Below are 19475 nucleotides of genomic sequence, written 5' to 3'. Positions count from 1 at the left end.
TGGGGATTGGCCCTCCTCCAATATTGGAGCTCTAATTTACCCCCTCAAAACAACCCAGAAATTTCTACAATTTTAGGGATGTACTCCACTCCAAAAACCCACAAAAACTGAGAAATAGTTTTCCCTAGTTTTGACCTACCAAATTCGACCCCTTGGGGATTGGCCCTCCTTTGATACTGGAAATCAATGCATGTAACTAGAACTCCTGTAATATATCCTTTCCATAGTGGGAGCTCGATGAGAATGCTTCCAGAAACCTTCACGTCTGAATTCCCTAGCTTTACTGCTCCACCCAACACGCAGTCTCTCCCACCGCATCCCTGTTGCTCCCAAAATTGTGTCCTTGTTGGCCAAGGCAGTGTACTCCTCTGCTGGGTGATCTTCTTTATGTCTCCAATGGAAAAGAAAGCCCTCCTAGGGTGGCACTCAAATTCCACCGAAGAAAGGGATGAGCTTCACTCATTGGGAAGCTCTGTGTTGAACAACGCTTGTAGCTTAGGTAAACAACCAAAGCAACAATGAATTATCAAATCATCAAAAGGCCCCAAATGCTGCTCACTTCCTTCTATTTATGCTTGCTCCCTTGGGCCCCACGTGGGTCCTATCAAAATTTCATTAAGCCAAAAATAACAAAATTGCCAAAATTGGTTTCTCCTCACCTTGGAAAATAATTAGGAAGGGACATTACAGTCCTCCCCTCCTAGATGTTGCTTGTCCTCAAGCAACTGAAAAACTGGATGCTGCAAGATTTGTTCACTCTCCCATGTGGCATCCTCTCCTCGAAGATCCTTCCATTTGACCAAGTTCTTCCTGATCGCCCTGTTTCTCAACTTCCTCTCCCGGGTCTCCAATATGATCTCAGGTGTCAAAACTAAGTGCCCCTCATCATCCAAGGGAGGCAACTCAACTATTGTTGTAATATGTTGCCCCAATGCCTTTTTCATGCATGAAACGTGGAACACATTGTGAATTCGTAGGTCACCTCCCCCACCTTCCGGACCACCTTATACGGCCCATAAAATCATGGGTGAAGCTTCTCTGCTCCCTTCTGCTTGAGCGAGGATTGCCTGTATGGCTGCAAGTGTAGGTAGACCATGTCCCCTACCTCAAAGTGTCTCTCCACCCTGTGTTTATCAGCATATACCTTTTGCTGATTTTGGGCCACCTGTAAGTTGTTCTTGAGAGCTCAGAGAATCTCCTGGCTCTCTTGAACCCAATCCTTTTCCCCTGGGGCCTTGCTATCTCCAAACACCATGTCAGAAAAAGAAAGTGCATCATACCCATAAAGTGCTCGGAAAGGAGTCATACCGATGGACATGTGATAAGTCGTGTTGTAGCAGAACTCCTCGAGGTGTAGCCACTTAACCCACGCTCTCTGTTGTCTAGTCATGTAGTTGCGCAAGTACCCTTCCAACCACTTGTTCACAATCCTTGTCTTCTCATCGGTTTGGGGATGATAGTTGGTGCTGGGTGTAAGCTATGTACCCACTAACTAAAACAAATCTTGCCAAAAATCCCCCATAAATCTGTTGTCCCTATCACTCACAATGGTCTTGGGGAGACCATGCAACCAAAAAACCTCCCGAAAGAATAACTCGGCCATCTGGGAGGCTGAAGATCTTGATGAAATAGCAAAGAAGTGGGTGAACTTGATCAATATGTCGACCACCACATAGATGTTGTCTCGCCCCTGTGCTATCAGAAGTCCCGTGATGAAATCCATGGATAAGCTCTCCCACTTCCTCTCCGGAATGGGGAGTGGTTGTAGCAAACCGGCAGAGTGACCCAACTCCACCTTGTTTCTCTAGAAATTCACACACTCCCTCACATGTTTCAGCACATCCCCTTTAAGTCCCTGCCAAGGGAACCTCTCCCTGACAGCACGATATGTCTTGAGGAAACCTGGGTGCCCTGCTAGTGGAGAATCATGGGTTGCTTACATGATCCTCTCGTTCAGCTAAGATCCTGGCACTAAATAGATCTAGTATTTGTAGTATATCACATCATCCATCACCCGAAATCGGTCATCTCGGTGCATGCCATCCAAAATGTCGCAAGCCTGCCTATCCTTGGAGTACTCAACCAATAGTTGAGCCTTCCAATCCTGCGTGACATCCATCAAAGACAGCGTTGCGGGTCTCCTAGAGAGGGCATCTGCTACCATGTTGTGTTTTCCCTTCACATACTCTATCTCAAAGTCGTAAGCTTGGAGCTTACTCACCCATTTTTGTTGCCTCTCCTCTAAGGACTTTTGCTCAAGGAGGAAGCGAAGACTATTGTGATCCGTCTTCACTTTGAATCGGTTGCCCACTAAATACTATCTGAATTTGGTTAGTGCATGCATCACTACCAACATCTCCTTGTCATACACAGAGTACAACTGTTTGTGAGGCTGCAATTTCCTGCTCTCAAACATAATAGGATGGCCCCCTTGTGTCAAAATGGCCCCAATCCCTTCACCAAACGCATCGCACTCCAACAAAAATGGCCGCATGAAATCTGATAAGGCTAAGACCGAATAGCTGCTCATGACCCTCATTGAGGTGTGTGAAGGTCTCCTCTGCCACCTGCATCCACACAAAAGCTCCACTCTTCGTCAAATCTATAAGAGGTGTTGCAAGCTGTGAGAACCCCCTCACAAATCTCATGTAACACATACAAATGCCCAGGAAACCGCTAAGCTTTGTCATGTTCCTGGGTGTGGGCCAATCTAGAATTGCTTGAATCTTCTCCTGATGCACCTTCACTCCATCCTCCCCAATAACATGCCCTAGGTACAACATCACTGTTAGCCCAAACTCACATTTGGACAACTTCATGTTGAAATTTCTAAGTCTAACCCGTTAGAAATTTTCCTGCACTATCTGGTTTATTTCACCTACTTGTTTAATTACTAAACAAGTTATTTAACCATATAAATACTGAAATAAACACAATGCAGACTCAACCATCTACAAATCATCAACTGAAAGAAATAGACAAACACACAAGGGACATCGTTAGTTTTGGACAATCGTCCCCAGAAAAACCCAACTTGGGAAAACCTGTGCAGCAGTTCTGAGGATTTTATTAATAAGCAACTTTTCTAAGTACACTGGGTGCCAAACTGGCTCACCCGACAGAGATAAACAAATCTGGCAGTAATACCTCTCTTCGAAAGCAAATATTCTGAAAGTTTACCCCATGAAACCCTCTCCAACACAATTTGAAGCATTGTGTCAACATAAAACCCTCTGTGTCAACCCTTTGAGGCTCTGCGCAGCCTCTCTGGTTCTCATCGTCACTCCTGTAGCCTCTACATGGATGACACAGGCCCTTCTGGCCTCTGCACAGTGACTGTTGGCCTTTGTGTTGCTCCCTCTAGCTCTGCGTCTGCCTGTCTGCTTCTGCGCTGGTCTCTCTACACTATCTCTTCCTTTCTGCATCATACTCATTGTCCCTTGTTGCAACTTTGATCACTGATTCGATTTCTCTTAGCAAACCCCGCTCTAGAAAATCGAATGACTAATCACTTTGGTGTATCTCCAACTAACCCTCAAGCCTCCTCTTATACTTTTTCTATTGAGTCTTCAACAGCCGAGATTAAATCTCTAATCAACGGCTAAAATTATATTTAGCTTGATCCATGTCCTTTAGAACCTTCTAACCTAGTTTTATATTAATACCCATTAATATTTTATTTTTCCTAAGTTTAGACTTAGGAACTCCATTAAAAATATTAATTATTTTAATATATCCTTAATTGGGTAGAATCTGCCCAAACCATTTTTGGGTCTTGGAGATCTCATGTGCTTTAGCCTCTCCACCAATTTTCATGGCTAGATCACATCCGATACTACCCCAAATCAACACTCCCTCTTAGCGAGGAATGTGCTCTAATAATGTTCCACATTTGAACATCACTCTGATCATGTGGCATCGATACCTGTGCTGATTTTTGGCCTTCCTGCCCAACATCCTCTACACTGTTGCATCCTACACTGCTGCCCATGGCTCTGCCACTGCCACTGCTACCTCTGTACGTCAGCTCCTCTGCATCTGTGTTGTTGTTGGTCCATTCTCCCAACACTACATCTGCACTACATCCCCCTCTCATCATGCTGCCCATAGCACCACTGCTGCTACTGCTACACTACAACTCAGTTACTGAGAAGTAAGTAACTGATCACCCAACTACTAACATCCTTTTTAGGCTAGAAACCTTCCCGATGCTGAAGCTATCTTTGTCGTTATCATGTGCTCCCTCTGCTGCCTCGCTGCTGTTGCAACACCTTTGTGCCTCTCGCACTGCTACAAGCCTCTCTGTGCCATCCTGCACTGCTGCAATCTCCTCTATGCCTCTCACATTGTTGCAACCTCTCTGCGCTGCCAGGGACTACTACACTATAGCACCCTCTGTCACTTCATTCACTTCTGTTTCTACTGACATCTGCCAGCCTGCTACTGTCTCTTCAGGGATCCCATAGTCGGATCTGATCCAAGAGTTTGAGTACCTCAAGGATCCTGCCCTCATCGCATGTAGTATTCTTGACTACAGCTCGATGTCTCCCCACCTCTTCTCTAGAGGTACATGAGCACTCATGGCATAGTCGTCATCAATGACCATCTTCGCTCCTCTTCTAGACTCCCTCTGAGTCTCTACTTCCCTCCTGGAAGTTTTCTTCTAGACTCCCTTTGAGTCTTGATTTCCCTTCTGGAAATCCTCTCCTAGAATCCCTTTGAGTCTCGATTTCTCTCCTGGAAATCCTTTCCTAGACTCCCTCTGAGTCTCTATTTCCCTCCTAGAAATCCCTTTGCGAATAGTCGAACCATACCTCTTCGATCCCCTTTTCTCTTGCAACACTGATCTGGATTTCTTGGCTAGAAATTTTCCTAGGTAGCAACTCCCTCTACCTTGGTTCTGTCCCGTTAGGTACTGTTCTGCTTCGACAGCAACAGCACCCCACCAGCTTCACAACCCACAATCTACCCTCAGCTCCCTAGGCCCCAACAGCTGAAGAAACTGAGCCTTTTAGCTCTATGCAATTCCGGCAACACTAAATCGCTTCTCTAGCCAATTGTGTCACTCCTACCTGGCTGAGCAGGATGACGTGGCTCTTCATGAGCCTCTTCTACCTCTCACTGTTTTTGCACTAGCCCTTTCTCTGGCTCAAACTAATGATATAGGCCCTCTGCATCACTCCTTCTCTGCTGCTTTCTACTTAGGAACAACTTCTGTCACTTGGGACAGTTGTTTCTGCTACAAATTTTATGATTTAATTGGTGCCTTGAGCTCTCCTATGATCTGCAACGCTCTAATACCATGTTGAAATTTCTAAGTCTAACCCGTTAGAAATTTTCCTGCACTATCTAATTTATTTCACCTACTTGTTTAATAACTGAACAAGTTATTTAACAATATAAACTCTGAAATAAACACAATGCGGTCTCAACCATCTACAGATCATCAACTGAAAGAAATAGACAAACACACAAGGGACATCGTTATTTTTGGACAATCGTCCCAGGGAAAACCCAACTTGGGAAAACCAGTGCAACATTTCTAAGGGTTTTATTATTAAGCAGCTTTTCTGACCAAACTGGCTCACCCAACAGAGATAAACAAATATTCCAGTGATACCTCTCTTCGGAAGCAGATATTCTGAAAGTCTACCCCACGAAACCCTCTCTAGCACAATCTGAAGCACTTCGTCAGCCCTCTTGGCCTCTGTGTCATCCTGAAACCCTCTGCGTCAACCCTCTGAGACTTTGCGCAGCCTCTCTAGCTCTCTGCGTCACTCTTGCGACCTCTGCGTGGATGACGCATGCCCTTCTGGCATCTGCACAGGCACTGTTGGCCTCTGCGTGGCTCCCTCTGGCTCTGCATCTACCTCTCTACTTCGACGCTGGTCTCTCAGTACTATCTCTGCCTCATATTCACTGCCCCTCGCTGTAACCTTGATCACTGATTCGATTTCTCTTAGCAAACCCTGCCCTAGAAAATCGAATCACTGATCACTCTGGTGTATCTCCAACTGACCCTCAAGCCTCCACTTATACTTTTACTGTTGAATCTTCAACGACCGAGATTACATCTCTAATCAGTGGCTAAGATTAGATTTGGCTTGATCCATGTCCTTTAGAACCTTCTAACCCAGTTTTATATTAATACCCATTAATATTTTATTTTTCCTAAGTTTAGACTTAGGAACTCCATTAAAAATATTAATTATTTTAATATCTCCTTAACCGGGTAGAATCTGCCCAAAGAATTTCTGGGTCTTGGAGATCTCATGTGCTTTAGCCTCTCCACCAATTCTCATGGCTAGAGCACATCCGATGCTACCCTAAATAAACACTTTGCATACAGTTGCTGCTCCTCACGTATGCGAAGCGCCTCCTCCAAATGTTGAAGTTGCTCCTCCCATGTTTTGTTGTAAATGAGTATGTCATCGAAGAAAACTAGGACAAAGCGTCTCAGCTATCTATGGAACACGTGATTCATATAGGACTGGAATGTGGCTGGAGCATTGGTTAGCCCAAAGGGCATCACCAAGAACTCAAAGTGTCCATAATCGCAGCGAAAAGCAGTTTTCGAAACATCCTGCTCCCTCATGCGAATCTGGTGGTACCCTGAACGCAGATCTATCTTAGAGAAGTATTTAGCTCCCCTAAGCTTGTCCATCAACTCATCTATGCGTGGAATGGGGTATCTAATCTTCAAGGTATTCTTATTGAGAGCACATAGTCTATGCACATGCGCAGCGTCCTGTGTTTCTTCTTCATAAGCACCACGGAAGAAGCAAATGGGCTCAAGCTAGGCCTGATGTGTCCCAATCTCAACAACTCCTGAATGGCCTGCTCTATCTCATCCTTATAGGCCTTCAGGTGCCTATAAGGGGTGGTGATGACTGTGTTCACCCCCTCCTCTAGTTCAATGGTGTGCTCAAATCCACGGTCTGGCAGTCTATCTGGTGGAACATCCCCGAAAACCCCCTGGTGCTTCTCCAACAAGGCTAGTATGTCTGGATGTATGGCCTACGTCTCTGCCCCCAACTCAGAAATCCGTAGCTCAACTGCCCACTCCACATCGCCATGTCGCAAATCTTCCTCCATCTGGTGTGCTGAGACTATCTAAGGGGGATAAGAGTGCATTCCCCTCAGCATTACCGGCCTCCCATCCGGACCCTGGAACTCCATCTCTAGCTTCTGCCAATTAGTAGTGACCTTCCCCAATGCATACAACCACTGGACACCCAACACCACATTGGTTTCTGGGACATCAACCATGAAGAAATGGTCAGTGAGTGAGTAGTTCCACATATTCAAGGTGAGCCCGGGTACATACTTAGTACATTGCATGGTCCAGTCTCTAGGTACCAAAACTGAGAACCCCTCAAATGTAGCTGTCTGGATGCCCCTACGCTCCACCATCTGGGCATCAATGAAATTTTGGGTGTCCCCTCTGTCAACCAGGACTGGCACACGTTGTCCCTATATAGTCCCCCTCATCCTGAGTGTCAAATGCTTCGGCACACCTTGAAGTGAAGCGAGGACTCCCCCGGTTGGGGAAAATAGCCCTCCTCTAGGTAGTGGTGGTGGTGGTGTCCCTCTTGATGATGGTCCTCCCTCATCTCCCGACTCCACTACTACCTCGACCTCCTCCTCCTCAAGCTCACTATCTGAGAACACCTCGATGAAATAGGTTTTTCCCTTGGTGCACGTGTGCCCTGGCGCCCAAGGCTCCTGGCACGTGAAACGCAACCTCCTCCTCCTGAGGTCCCTCCGGGTGTCATCATCCAACTGGCTACATCCTCCATCGCTCTGTGGTGGCCTCGCATCTCTATTCCCCTATGGAGTTGTGGGAACAAAGGCCCGGTTCTTGGGCACTGCTTTGATCATGTTTCGAGTCCTAGAAATAGCATCTTGTAGTGATGTGGGCTTGTAATCCCTCACCCATCCACGCAGAGGCTCAGCAAGCGCCTCTACAAACAACATGATCAATGGTGCCTCCGAAATATCTATCACCATCACTGCGAGTCTCTGGAACTCCATGTTGTAGGCCTCTGTGCTTCCAGTCTGTCTCAAGTGGGCCATCTCTCGAAAGTGTAGCTCTGGATCCTTCCTTTCAAACCTCTCCAACAATCTCCTGGTGAACTCTATATAAGTGGTGATGTGAAGGTGCCCCGAAATGATCAACCCATGATACCACCACTCTTAGGCATCCCCTTCCAAGTGAAGGGTGGCGAAATGTATGGCATCAGCTTCCCTCATGGGATTCAAGTGAAAATATGTATCAAGTTTTTGGATCCATGCCCTAGCTGAGCTCTTCACTGACCCATCGAAATTTGGGAGTGTAATCTTCCCTGATAGCTTCTACACATCTTTGTTGGATGCTCCTCCCCTATAGTGGCCTCCAGCCCTGGTAGTGCGCCTCTCCTTGAGGTGTATGTACTCTCCAAAGGACATCACCCTCTTGATCTGGTCATCCAACCCCTCATACTCATCAATGCCCGATGCAACAGAATGTACCAAGTCCACAACCGGGTCTAGCTCTTTCTCTGGCTCAGCCTCCTCCATGAAACAAGGAATTGTGGGGCAGCCAGCTTGCCCACACTGTGGGGTGTGTGGAGGTTGATAGGTATGACTTCCTCCTCCTGCTATGGAACCCTCATTACCTTGAGGCTCTCCCTCCAGTCTTCCACCTGTTTGTAGGCCCATCACCTATTGCATCATGTCCATCATCAATTGTCCTTGCCTCATCATCTGTTGGTTTGTCCTCAGTAGCTCTTCTAAGACTTGGTCCATGTTCCTCTTCCTGGGCTGCTCATTCTCTTCTTGGTTCTCCATCCTGCCTATGATATTTTCCACTTTAGTGTCTAAAAATGGGTTTGGCCCCTCTTCTCTACCTCGACCCCTGCCTCTCTCGAAAACCAGTGCTTGGTATCTTGGTGGCATCACCCGTTCTTGATCCCCACCCCGGCCAAGAACATGCTCTGATACCATTGTAATATTCCTAATGGAAGATTTGCAATGACAAAAGAAACAAGTAATAAAATTCACAATAAAATTTTATTCAATAATGAACACATGAACAGAAATTTCTCATCAAACACCCCACTGGCTCATTTTTCATTAAACAAATATGTTGGAGTACAATGGAAGTTGGATGAGGTGCACCTGGGATTTCACAAGGCAAACTACAAGCCTCGGGTGATCAATACATAAGTGCCCAACTGCTGTGAATTCGTTGCTCCCCAGAGAACTGTGATGTCCCCTCAAATCTACACTGATGGCTGACTTCAAGCTCTGATTTACGTCCTCAAAACAACCCAGAAATTTCTACAATTTTTGGGATGTACTCCTCTCCAAAAACCCAAAAAAAACCCAGAAAGGGTTTTCCCTGGTTTTGACCAGCCAAATTCGATCCCTTGGGGATTGGCCCTCCTCCAATACTGGAGATTTGATTTACCCCCTCAAAACAACCCAAAAATTTCTGCAATTTTGGGGATATACTCCTCTCCAAAAACCCAGAAAAACCCAGAAAAGGTTTTCCCTGGTTTTGACCTACCAAATTCGACCCCTTGGGGATTGGCCCTCCTCCAATACTGGAAATCAATGCCTGTAACTGGAACTACTGTAATTTATCCTTTCTGGAGTGGAAGCTCGATGAGAATACCTCCAGCAACCTTCACATCTAAATTCCCTAGCTCTACTACTCCACCCAACACGCAGTGTCTCCCACTACGTCCCTGCTACTCCCAAAACTGCGTCCTTGCTGGCCAAGGCAACGTACTCCTCTGCAGGGTGATCTTCTCTATGTCTCCAATGGAAAAGAAATCCCTCCTAGGGTGGCACTCAAAGTCCACCAAAGAGAGGGATGAGCTTGACTCCTTGGGAAGCTCTTGTGTTTAACAGCGCTTGTAGCTTAGCTAAACAGCGAAAGCAACAATGAATTATCAAATCATCAAAAGGCCCTAAATGATGCTCACTTCTTTCTATTTATTCTTGCTCCCTTGGGCCCCATGTGGGTCCCATAAAATTTGCATTAAGCCAAAAATAACAAAAATACCAAAATTGGTTTTTCCTCATCTTGGGAAAATAATTAGGAAGGGATATTACATTCATTATGAAGCTCATGATAATTAGTTCTAATCTTGGTGAATGTTCATTTTCTTCTTAACAATAGTCAAGACATATAGATCATTTTGGTTTTCGAGATTGGGGTTGATCGTTTCCTTATAATATTATAGTTTATTTTTTCCTTCTATCTCTTCATTTCGCTTCAATTTCTCCTTAAATTTGGAAGGAATGATATTTTTAATAATATCTGAAATCTGCAAGATGATTTCCTCATTTATTTCCAATGGTCCAGCCAAGATTGAGCATCCTTATGCCACCCTAGTTTGAGTGAAAGTGGGGTCTTTGTCTAGAGTTAGAATCAATTTTAGGAAACATCTTGGCATCTATTTGTATAACTTCTCCATATACATAAGATATGTAGCCATAGCCAGGCTTTCAATGGGGGAAAGGTTTTCTTCAATCAAGAGGATAGAGTAGGGAGTGTTTCCCTTAATCTTGAGATTGTAGGTTATAAATTTCTTTTGGATCTATTCAATCTTCCTCCATGACTCTCTAGATATACCACAATCCAGAATCTCACATCCATATAAAATAACAAGTGTGACGAGAAAAGAGGAGTTTTTTTAATCCCAAATCCAAATATTTTCCAACTTACAATTGTTTTCAGGCCCATAGTAAGCTTTCCAACCTCCATTTATCATTTTCTCAATGTTATAGTTCCAATTGAGCTTATCATGGATGTTGATTCCTAGATATTTGAATAAAGGAACTTCCTCAAAGGAGTTGTTATCATAAATAAAAGTATTGTAAGTGATTGTTTAGATTTAATTAACATGACTTTAGTCTTGTCAGTTTTTACGGTCATGTCCATCTTGGAGCAGAAATCTTGGAGGATTATGAGTTCTTTGCTAAGATTGTAATGGCTCCTTGCCAAAAGAACAGTATTCCCAGCATAAGAGAAGAGTTATGACCATACCAATGAGTATGGGGCCAACATAACTCGTATCTTCCAAAAGCTCTTTTAACTTATCAATATATATGCTTGAAAAGGGTAGGGGATAAGGACACCCTTGTTTGACTCCAATATTGCATTTAATTTCTTATGACTAACCCTCAATGATCCTAAGCTTGCAAAAGCATTTTTATAGCCTTGACGCAACAACCCTCGACTCAAGGGGAACCATTATCTCTTCTAGTCTCTTTCATAGCTTTTCTTTAGGAATAGTATCAAAAGTTTTTTCTAAAGTACAAAAAAAAAAAAAAAAAAACAACAACAACAACAACAACAACAAAAGAGAATTGTCTTTATTATTGAGGCATTCCTCTGCAATTACCTAAGAGTAACAAGATGGTTCACAATTAAATGGTATCTTCTAAATGAAACTTGGCCTTTAGTTCATTTACCACATTAATACATTTAGTTGACAAAATAAATCATATCAATAATTCCTTTTAAAAATGTTTTTGTAAAAAATATGTGAAAAAAATGACCAAATAAACATTGGGAAGAGAAAAAATGATAATCAACACTCAAGACTAGTGAAGAGTTTTTATCAAAACAATAATCCTGGATAAAATCAAAGTCTTTACGCAAACTTTTTTGAAATTAGGAATGAAAAAAAAAATCCATAAATAAGCATAGGCACAAGTGATTAAGGATGGACATTGAAATCCTACTATGCTATCAAAAGATGTTCATGTGAAAATTTCACCACTGAAATTTATATTGCAATGACTAGTATTATTTCTTCTAGTTGTTACTTCAATTAGCAATTTATTGCTACAGTGACAATGAAATAAACACATTGCAATCTTCACAAAAATACTGCGGAAAATAATAGCGTTGGAAACTAAGAGATGTACTAGCACACACATCAAAATTAACACAGTTATTTTTGGACAAATGTTCCCAGAAAAACCAAATGTGGGAAAATTGGTGCAGCAACTGAAGGTTTTTATTATTATATAGCAGTGAGAAATTCTGAGTACAATCTGGATGGAAAAAACTGGCAATTCTACAAATAAATTACTGGCAAAAATATTTTGAAGAATTTTCCTCACCCCTACTAGCAATCTGGGCTCTTACTGCAGCACCAAGTGAGTTGTCCAAACAGTGTCTACGCATGCCCGTGTCACCCTTGTGTAGTCCCCCTTCCACACTTTCCCTAAAGCAGTTGCTCTTGTAGTCATCATGTCTGCTAATGGCTGAGAAATTGCCTCTCCAGCCTTCTGGAACACTTTCCCGACATCTGGCACTGAAATCCAGCTTGTCTCCAGCGAAATTGAATTGTCTCTAGAAGCTCCTGCACAGCGCCTACGTCAGCGTCACTGTGGCTCTTTCTACCTCTCTACAATGTACTTTACCAGATCTAGGAAAACTTCTTTCGGCTCACTGTCTCTGCATCCTTCTGAAGCTCAAACTCTTCCAGCGATTGTTGGCTCTCTTGAAAAATCAAATTCTCAAAGGAAATCAAACTCCACAAGTGTGTTCTCCATCTACCCATCGACTTCTTCTTATACACTGTTGGACCTCCAACGGCCAAAATTAAAACTTAATCAAGGGCCTAAATTAATTCTTTGTCGATCCGTGTAAGTTTCTAGATGATTCACACCTTATCTCAATGAATTTTGATTAATTAACCATTTTTCCTAAGTTCAGACTTAGGAAATAATTAAAAATACGCTAATAATCTAATTGAGACACTTCTAGGTGGAATTTCCATAAACGATTCTTGGGTTATGGAGAACTCTTATGTTTTAGTCTCTCCACAAAGTTTTGAGACTAGAACACCTCCGATGCTATAGAAACTAACAGTTCACTCATGTGAACCTCAACAATGATCATGATACTTGGTTTTTTCACATTTTTTGGTCCTCAACTTTCAATGCATTATTTGGTGCTTTTTGATGCATTTTTCAAAATTATAATAGTTTAATAAAGAACTTTTGGATCAGTGTACAAGTTTTCTTTCCATCAAGGTAAAGAATACCTAAAATAAAGCAACACGCAAAAAATTTATGGTCCCAAGAGAACTCCCCTTTTTCAAACAACTCTCAATTTTGTCCAAATTAGCATCACGCTCAACCTTAACTTCATATTAGGGTTATGGTTCTTGTCTCACAATGTTTGTGCCTCTTTAAAGTTTTGACATTATCATAAAATGTAGTCTTGATCTCTTATTGTGTAACTTTTATAAATGAATACAACAAACAAAATCTCCTCAGATAGCTACCCCAATATAGTAATTTTATTGATTAAGGATGGGCATTGAATTCCCACCATGTTATCAAAGAATGGTGTTGATACCAAGGAAACCTTTGGGCCATCTCAACAATGATCATGACACTGGAATTTCTCATGATTTTCTCATCTTTAACTTCCAATGCATTTTTCAATTCGTTCTCATGCATTTTTCAAAATTCTAATAATTAAATGAAGAGCATCTAAAAATGTTTGTGAATTCTCTTTCCACTAAGCTAAAGAATACTTAAATTGAGAAATAAAAGTTTTGATCATAATAAAGCTACCCCTTTTATATATAACTCAATTATGTCCAATTAATGTCACACTTGATACAAACTTCATATTAAGCTTAGGGGTCTTGCATCTTAGTGTTCTTGATTCTTAAAGTTTTGACATTAGTTGAAAATGCAGTTTTGCCCTCTTATTATGGACCTTTTGTGAATGAATGAAATAAACGCATATCTTCTCATAGATAGCTACCTTGATTATATCCCCTTGTATTTCATGTGTTAATGCTATCTTTCATTTCATCCTCAACATAATCCAAATCAAGCACCCAAAAAATAATAGAAATTGGCAAAGGGCTCATGGTTGTAGTTGAAAGCGAAGAGGCAAGGAAAAAATGTTGGCCGTCAACAACAACACTCCAATGCAGCAAAACAAGAAATTTGAATACACTCTTTTTCCTAGCAAAAGGGTCAAAATGTTTGATAAGTGCTCCAATATCTCATGTACACATGGAGAAGAAACAACAAAGAAAAAGCCATCAAGAATTGTTAATAAAAGTTTGATACCACGATTAATCAACCGGAAGGAACCATGACCATTGTACAATTGTTCAATCAATGAAACAAGTCTATATAAAATCCTAAAAATTTGTTCAAACACCACCATGACCAATCATCAATACAACCCCAATGAGTTCCAATAGTTCAGTTCATCCACAATTTTCCTTTTTACATCTTTTAAGTAAATCCTCATATGAAGCACAACTACCATAATAGTAGGGATTTCAATGTTGTTATAGAAAGTGAGAAAAACTCTTTATCACTAATGAAGATGCCCATATTATGATGTGTTGTAGTGTCTACTACCAACAAATCAAATAATGCAAGATGTGGTTTATATAGAACAATAGTAGAAGAATCATGCCATCACTAAATAAATCTAATGGACAATGTAAAATGAGCTAGTTGCACTAACGGTGAGGAGGAATGCCCAACCATGATGTTAATGTACAAACACACACACCCTACCTTTTTAGATATAAAACTTTTAGAGTTCTCTTTACTCCACATAGAACACCATGGATTGAATTTTCCATGTGCCATTGGGTACCTTGCTAAATGTGTCATCTAGCATTTTAGTTAAAGACCCATATCCACATGTAGTTGGTTTTTTATTTAGTCCGCTCAATGGTACCTATACCTGTACATTATTACATACAACTTCATTGGAAATTCTGCAAATGATATGGGTGTTGTATGCCCTGGTTTAGCAATTTGGTTGACTCCTACCCACAAGAATAAGAGTCTAGAGTTCTAGAACTCTAATCCTAGTTCATCACTACAATACTACATACAACTCCATAGGTTGAATATTTACCAATAACATGGATGCCTTGCCAAATGCCCTACTCCAGATTTTAGACAAGGATATATTGGTTTTGATTTTGGGTTTGTAACCTATAAATTACAACTCCATACAGTTCCATAAGACTGAATTTCAAACCAATAACATATATAATGACATTTTTATTAGACAAGGATCCATTGGTTTTGAGTTTGGATTTGTAACCTATAAATTACAACTCCATACAGTTCCATAAGATTGGGTTTCAAATCAAAAAACATATATACTAACATTTTAATAAAACACACATATCATTAATCTCGACTTCTAAATTTCATTTAAATCTTAAATTCTGCTTACTCTATGAAATTGACATTTTTTTCCAAATGGAAAAACAGAATTTTTTTTTTCAAAAAGGAAAAACAAACATCTTATATCAATAGACATATCCATGAAATTGCCATAAAGACAAAGCTCTCGCATATGATTTGACATTGGAGCAAAACTCTCGCATATTGCTAAATGTTGAAGTAGAGGTCTTCAGATTTTACTCCGAGTTACCTTGCCTTCAAAGGTTTAGTCTCACTGGCTCTCACATGCCTGAGAACACTGCTGTGTTACCAGTGTTAAAATCATTTAGACTTCCTCTTGCACTCGCTTGAGATTTGATCATTGGTTTCGAATTGACTTTCCAATCTCTCATTGCTTTCTTGACAATCCTCACCATTTTTAGTCTTCAGTTTCGTTGGTTTCTATTTGCCTTTCATCATCTTAATCCATTTGAATCTAAATTCAATCGCTTTTAAATTCATTAGCTTCGACTGCTCATGCTCTGCTATAGAGAACCTTCCCCATCCTAGGTTTGTGCTTCGTTTTGGAATTTTAAATATGACACTCACTTTTTGTCTCCACACAAATTCCATTAATTTGGCAACTATAATTTTAACATCCCAATCTTTGTTCCATGGCCGAAAATTTTAGCAGGCCTGTAAATCGTATAAGAGATTTCGCGTGAGATATTTGTCTAACTTATTTATCAGCCCGACGTAGTTATATTGGTAACTGGTTTGGGCACAGGCGTGTGACCTGTTGCCAACAACAATCTCAAACTAATATATGCAAGCAAGTTTTGTTCATAGATTAACAAGAAGACACAGAGCAAATATAAATGAACAAATTCCGTACATGAAGAGTAATAGATATTAATTTCCAAATAGTACACAGAACAATGGGGGATTACACCTGAACCTTTTGCACCCAGGTTGGGAATAATCTTACTGACCTGAAATAACAATAACAATTGAAAAATATGGAACATTACCTTCACTCCTGGAGTTAAGATCTATAATAGCTTCCGTAATCATAAAGCTGTTTTGTTCATAGACTATAAGCCTCAGAACAAACAATAACAATGGCTAACATAACCAAGCGCTGTACATGTATAAATGAGAAGGGATAGAATTGATGACAGGACAGGAGCAGTTTCTGATCCAACTGGAGAAGCCAAGCCAGACACGGCAACATAGCAGAAGTATTTTGTACACAAACCCTTTTTTTATGTATCAGTTTCTCCTTGGACGATCAGGTTTGCAAAAGAACATCAGCGACTATTCAGGCAGCAGCAGCAGCCCAGTAGGGTTTGGCTGGGGTACGCTTCAGCATCTTCACTCCAAATGGATCCTTGCTACTCTGTGACAACAACAATTTATCCCCAAAAATACACAATATCAGAAATTTGAGATCGAATCTAGCGAAGTTGCAAACTTGAAATGACTGGTTAGGAATATTGGTACTACCTTGAGGCAGGTCCCACCATCAAGATCGCAGACTGGGTACTCGCTAGGGCAGCAGCTGTAGTGATCATCACAGCAGGTGGCCGAATCAAGAGGGCAGCAGCCCCAGGCATAGCAGTAGCCTCCGAAGTCATACATGCAGCAGCAGGTGTTGCTCTGAGGGCAGGAATAATAGTTGTCACACACAGTGGGAGGCTTTATTGGGCTTGGGGGAGAAGGCCCAGGGTTTGGAGGGTTGGCACCCTTCTTTACAGGGTAAGATGCCTCCATTGCTATACCACAAATACCTGTTGAAGCTTCTTCAAGGTTCCTCTGCAGTCTGATGAATCCCTCCTCTCCCCAGCTCTTTCCCCAAGAATTCTTAACAATCCAGTAGTCTGTGCCCGACTCTGACCCATAGCCCACCAGAGTCACGCCGTGGTCTAGCTGGGTTCCGCAGGCGCTAGTGAACACACCCTGGAGGTAGATTCCATGGAAAATTAATCAATTGGTAAAATCGCATGGCAAAATCATTAATCGCGGTAAAGATAAACTTAGCCAACGGAATTTACAGCATTTCAGGTGGTAAATTCCATGGGAAATAATTAATTGTTAAAGTCACATGGAAAAAAAATTCATGGCATCAAGCGAAACTGACTAGCAAAGAAAATTTTAGGGGTTCTCCCACGTAGATTAATGAAGACGACTTATCCTAAATTGATGATTAAGATTTGAAACGGTTAAATGATCATTCTTCACAAAATCAAGTGCTCACAGATTCGTAAAACTGGAACTCCCTCCCGCTGGCTTCGATGGCAACGCTAATTGGCTGATTAGCCGCAGCCTTCTTCAACGATTTCTCATCGTTTTCAGGCACATCTTCGTAGTCATCGATTGTCACCACATGGGCATTTTTCTACACACATGCATGCAAATTTATCAGTCATGATAAACTAGAAAAATCAGCAGGTAGCGGGATCGAATCCCGCTTAAACAAAAGACCATGAGAATTACCCTGTAAGCGTCACATGATCCATCGTAGGCCGTGTAGGGGTAATCCTCCTCGCTGTCAAGTCCACCATTGTTTATGATAAACTCGAAAGCGTAATCCATGAGGCCACCGTTGCATCCTTGGTTGTAAGAAGTATCACAGTCCACCAGTTCTTGCTCGGACAGCGAAATCAAATCGCCGGTCACGATTTGATTGATTCCTTCAACGGCCGCCACAGTTGAGAACGCCCAACAACTTCCTGAAAAAATCGAACAGAAAAAGTACAATACAGGGCATTTTTATGGTCTAGGGTATGAAATTCAGGAGATAAAACTTCTCAAATAAAAAGTACTGTACAGGGCACTGTTATGGCCTAGGGTATGAAAATTCATCAGATATAAATTCTCATAAAACTGAAAATTAGGGTATGAAAATTCATAAGATAGAACTTACCACATTGACCCTGGTCCTTCACGGGAGCCACGGCTCCCTTTTCTCTCCAGTCAATGGACTTTGGCAAATCCTCGCCGTCGGAATACTGGTATCGAGGGCTGGGAGACCTCAGCAAGCGTTTCTTGGTGTCCAGCTTGGCACCCAGATATGTGGCCTTGAATTCCTCGTGGCTCAGATCTGCAAACTGGTTCAGACCCAGTTTGTAGGACCGATTCCCCTGGTTGTGCTCGTGAATATACAGAAAATTGTCTTTGAATACAGTGAACCTCTTCTGCTTCTCGTCAAGACCATTGTAGGCTTTTTTGTGCTCTGCAAGCCACAGTTCATAGAGTTCCATGATTGCGTCATCTTCTCTCAGATCCTTGTTGCTGATGATGGAAAAATCCGCTCTTGATGCACTGCCAGCCATGGCTAACATTGCCAGCAGAGCAGAGAACAGAAGAATTCCCATATCTACAGTAGATCTTCCACCTCGAGATCCTGACAACAAAACAGGAAAGGCTGAATTTTACTTTCAATCGATCTACTTTGAACAAAACCGAGACAAACAGACGTTGGGCTTCAATTCTAGAAGGGTATTGAGTTAAATTCTCTGAACCAAAATACAGTAATAAAAATTGAACACGTACCGTACTTCTTTTGGCTGGATCAGGCCTTTCCCGGTGGCTTGCTGCGAACCAAATGCTAACGCAGAGAGGGCATTGACCAAGAGAAGCAAAAGGGCCTGTCCACTATGCGAATTGAAGATTCCTAGGGGCCTGCATGCAATATATAGTGTGGGAGGCCCATTTCCTTACGGGGCAAATTCATGCTTAAGTCTGAATTAATATAAATTTCTGATTAATCCTTGGAAATAGGCGTGAAAGGGTCTGCTTTTTCCACGTTACAAATCACAATCGGTGGAAAAAAGATTTGCTATTTATTTTTAAGTAATATAATGGAATAATTTGTTATAAATTGCTTATAAAATCAGTGACAGTAATGATCCAGTTATTACTGGATGTTTTTTTTTTTAGTAATATTTGTAATATTATTTTTATTTAAAAATTTATTTCATTTATATTAAATTGTTAAATTGTTAAAGATTTATATGGAAAAAATTATATTAAGGAAAAAAAAAATTATTAATAAATGTTGAATTGTAGTTTTGTTTTTGTTACACAAGTTTGAAAATATAAATGAATAGTTAAACTTGATATAACACACAAGTAACTAGTGTTTTTTATTAGAATATAATTAATATAAAATAATTAAAATATATATATTACTCATTCAATATTTATTTTTGTTAGAAAAGCTTGAAAATATAAAATGAATAGTTAAATTTAATATAACACATAAGTAATTAGTGATTTTTATTAGAATATAATTAATATAAAAC

General features: G+C 41.2%; 1 protein-coding gene across 3 annotated transcripts; it reads right to left on the bottom strand.

Moving 5' to 3' along the window:
* Window positions 1-16060: 16060 nt before the first annotated feature.
* LOC149241738 (cysteine proteinase mucunain-like) lies at window positions 16061-18881 on the bottom strand. Of its 3 annotated transcripts, none has more exons than XM_089374046.1 (6): window positions 18724-18881; window positions 18095-18574; window positions 17665-17900; window positions 17426-17566; window positions 16675-17127; window positions 16061-16567 (listed from the first exon to the last, which is right to left on the bottom strand). In XM_089374046.1, exons 2-6 carry the CDS (start codon window positions 18543-18545, stop codon window positions 16490-16492), a joined length of 1359 nt encoding a protein of 452 aa, XP_089230172.1. In that variant the 5' UTR covers window positions 18546-18574; window positions 18724-18881; the 3' UTR covers window positions 16061-16489. The 3 variants fall into 3 exon arrangements, with proteins under 3 accessions (XP_089230172.1, XP_089230173.1, XP_089230174.1); XM_089374047.1 differs by having other exon boundaries at window positions 18729-18868; XM_089374048.1 differs by having other exon boundaries at window positions 18095-18595; window positions 18724-18846.
* Window positions 18882-19475: the final 594 nt, after the last annotated feature.

The sequence above is a fragment of the Pinus tabuliformis genome, chromosome 8, assembly GCF_031772625.1.
Source record: "Pinus tabuliformis cultivar Carrire ecotype Pingquan chromosome 8, CPIR1, whole genome shotgun sequence".
Lineage (NCBI taxonomy): Eukaryota > Viridiplantae > Streptophyta > Pinopsida > Pinales > Pinaceae > Pinus > Pinus tabuliformis.
This window is presented reverse-complemented; position numbering and strand designations above follow the sequence as displayed.

Bases quoted from the DNA above. Each gene is read 5' to 3' on its own strand.
- LOC149241738 (XM_089374046.1), bottom strand. From the start codon at position 18,545: ATGGGAATTCTTCTGTTCTCTGCTCTGCTGGCAATGTTAGCCATGGCT. The intron at 17,901-18,094 runs GTAAGTTCTATC...CGATTTTTTCAG, and splicing joins GAAGGACCAGGGTCAATGTG to GAAGTTGTTGGGCGTTCTCA. The intron at 17,567-17,664 runs GTAATTCTCATG...GCATGTGTGTAG, and splicing joins GATCATGTGACGCTTACAGG to AAAAATGCCCATGTGGTGAC.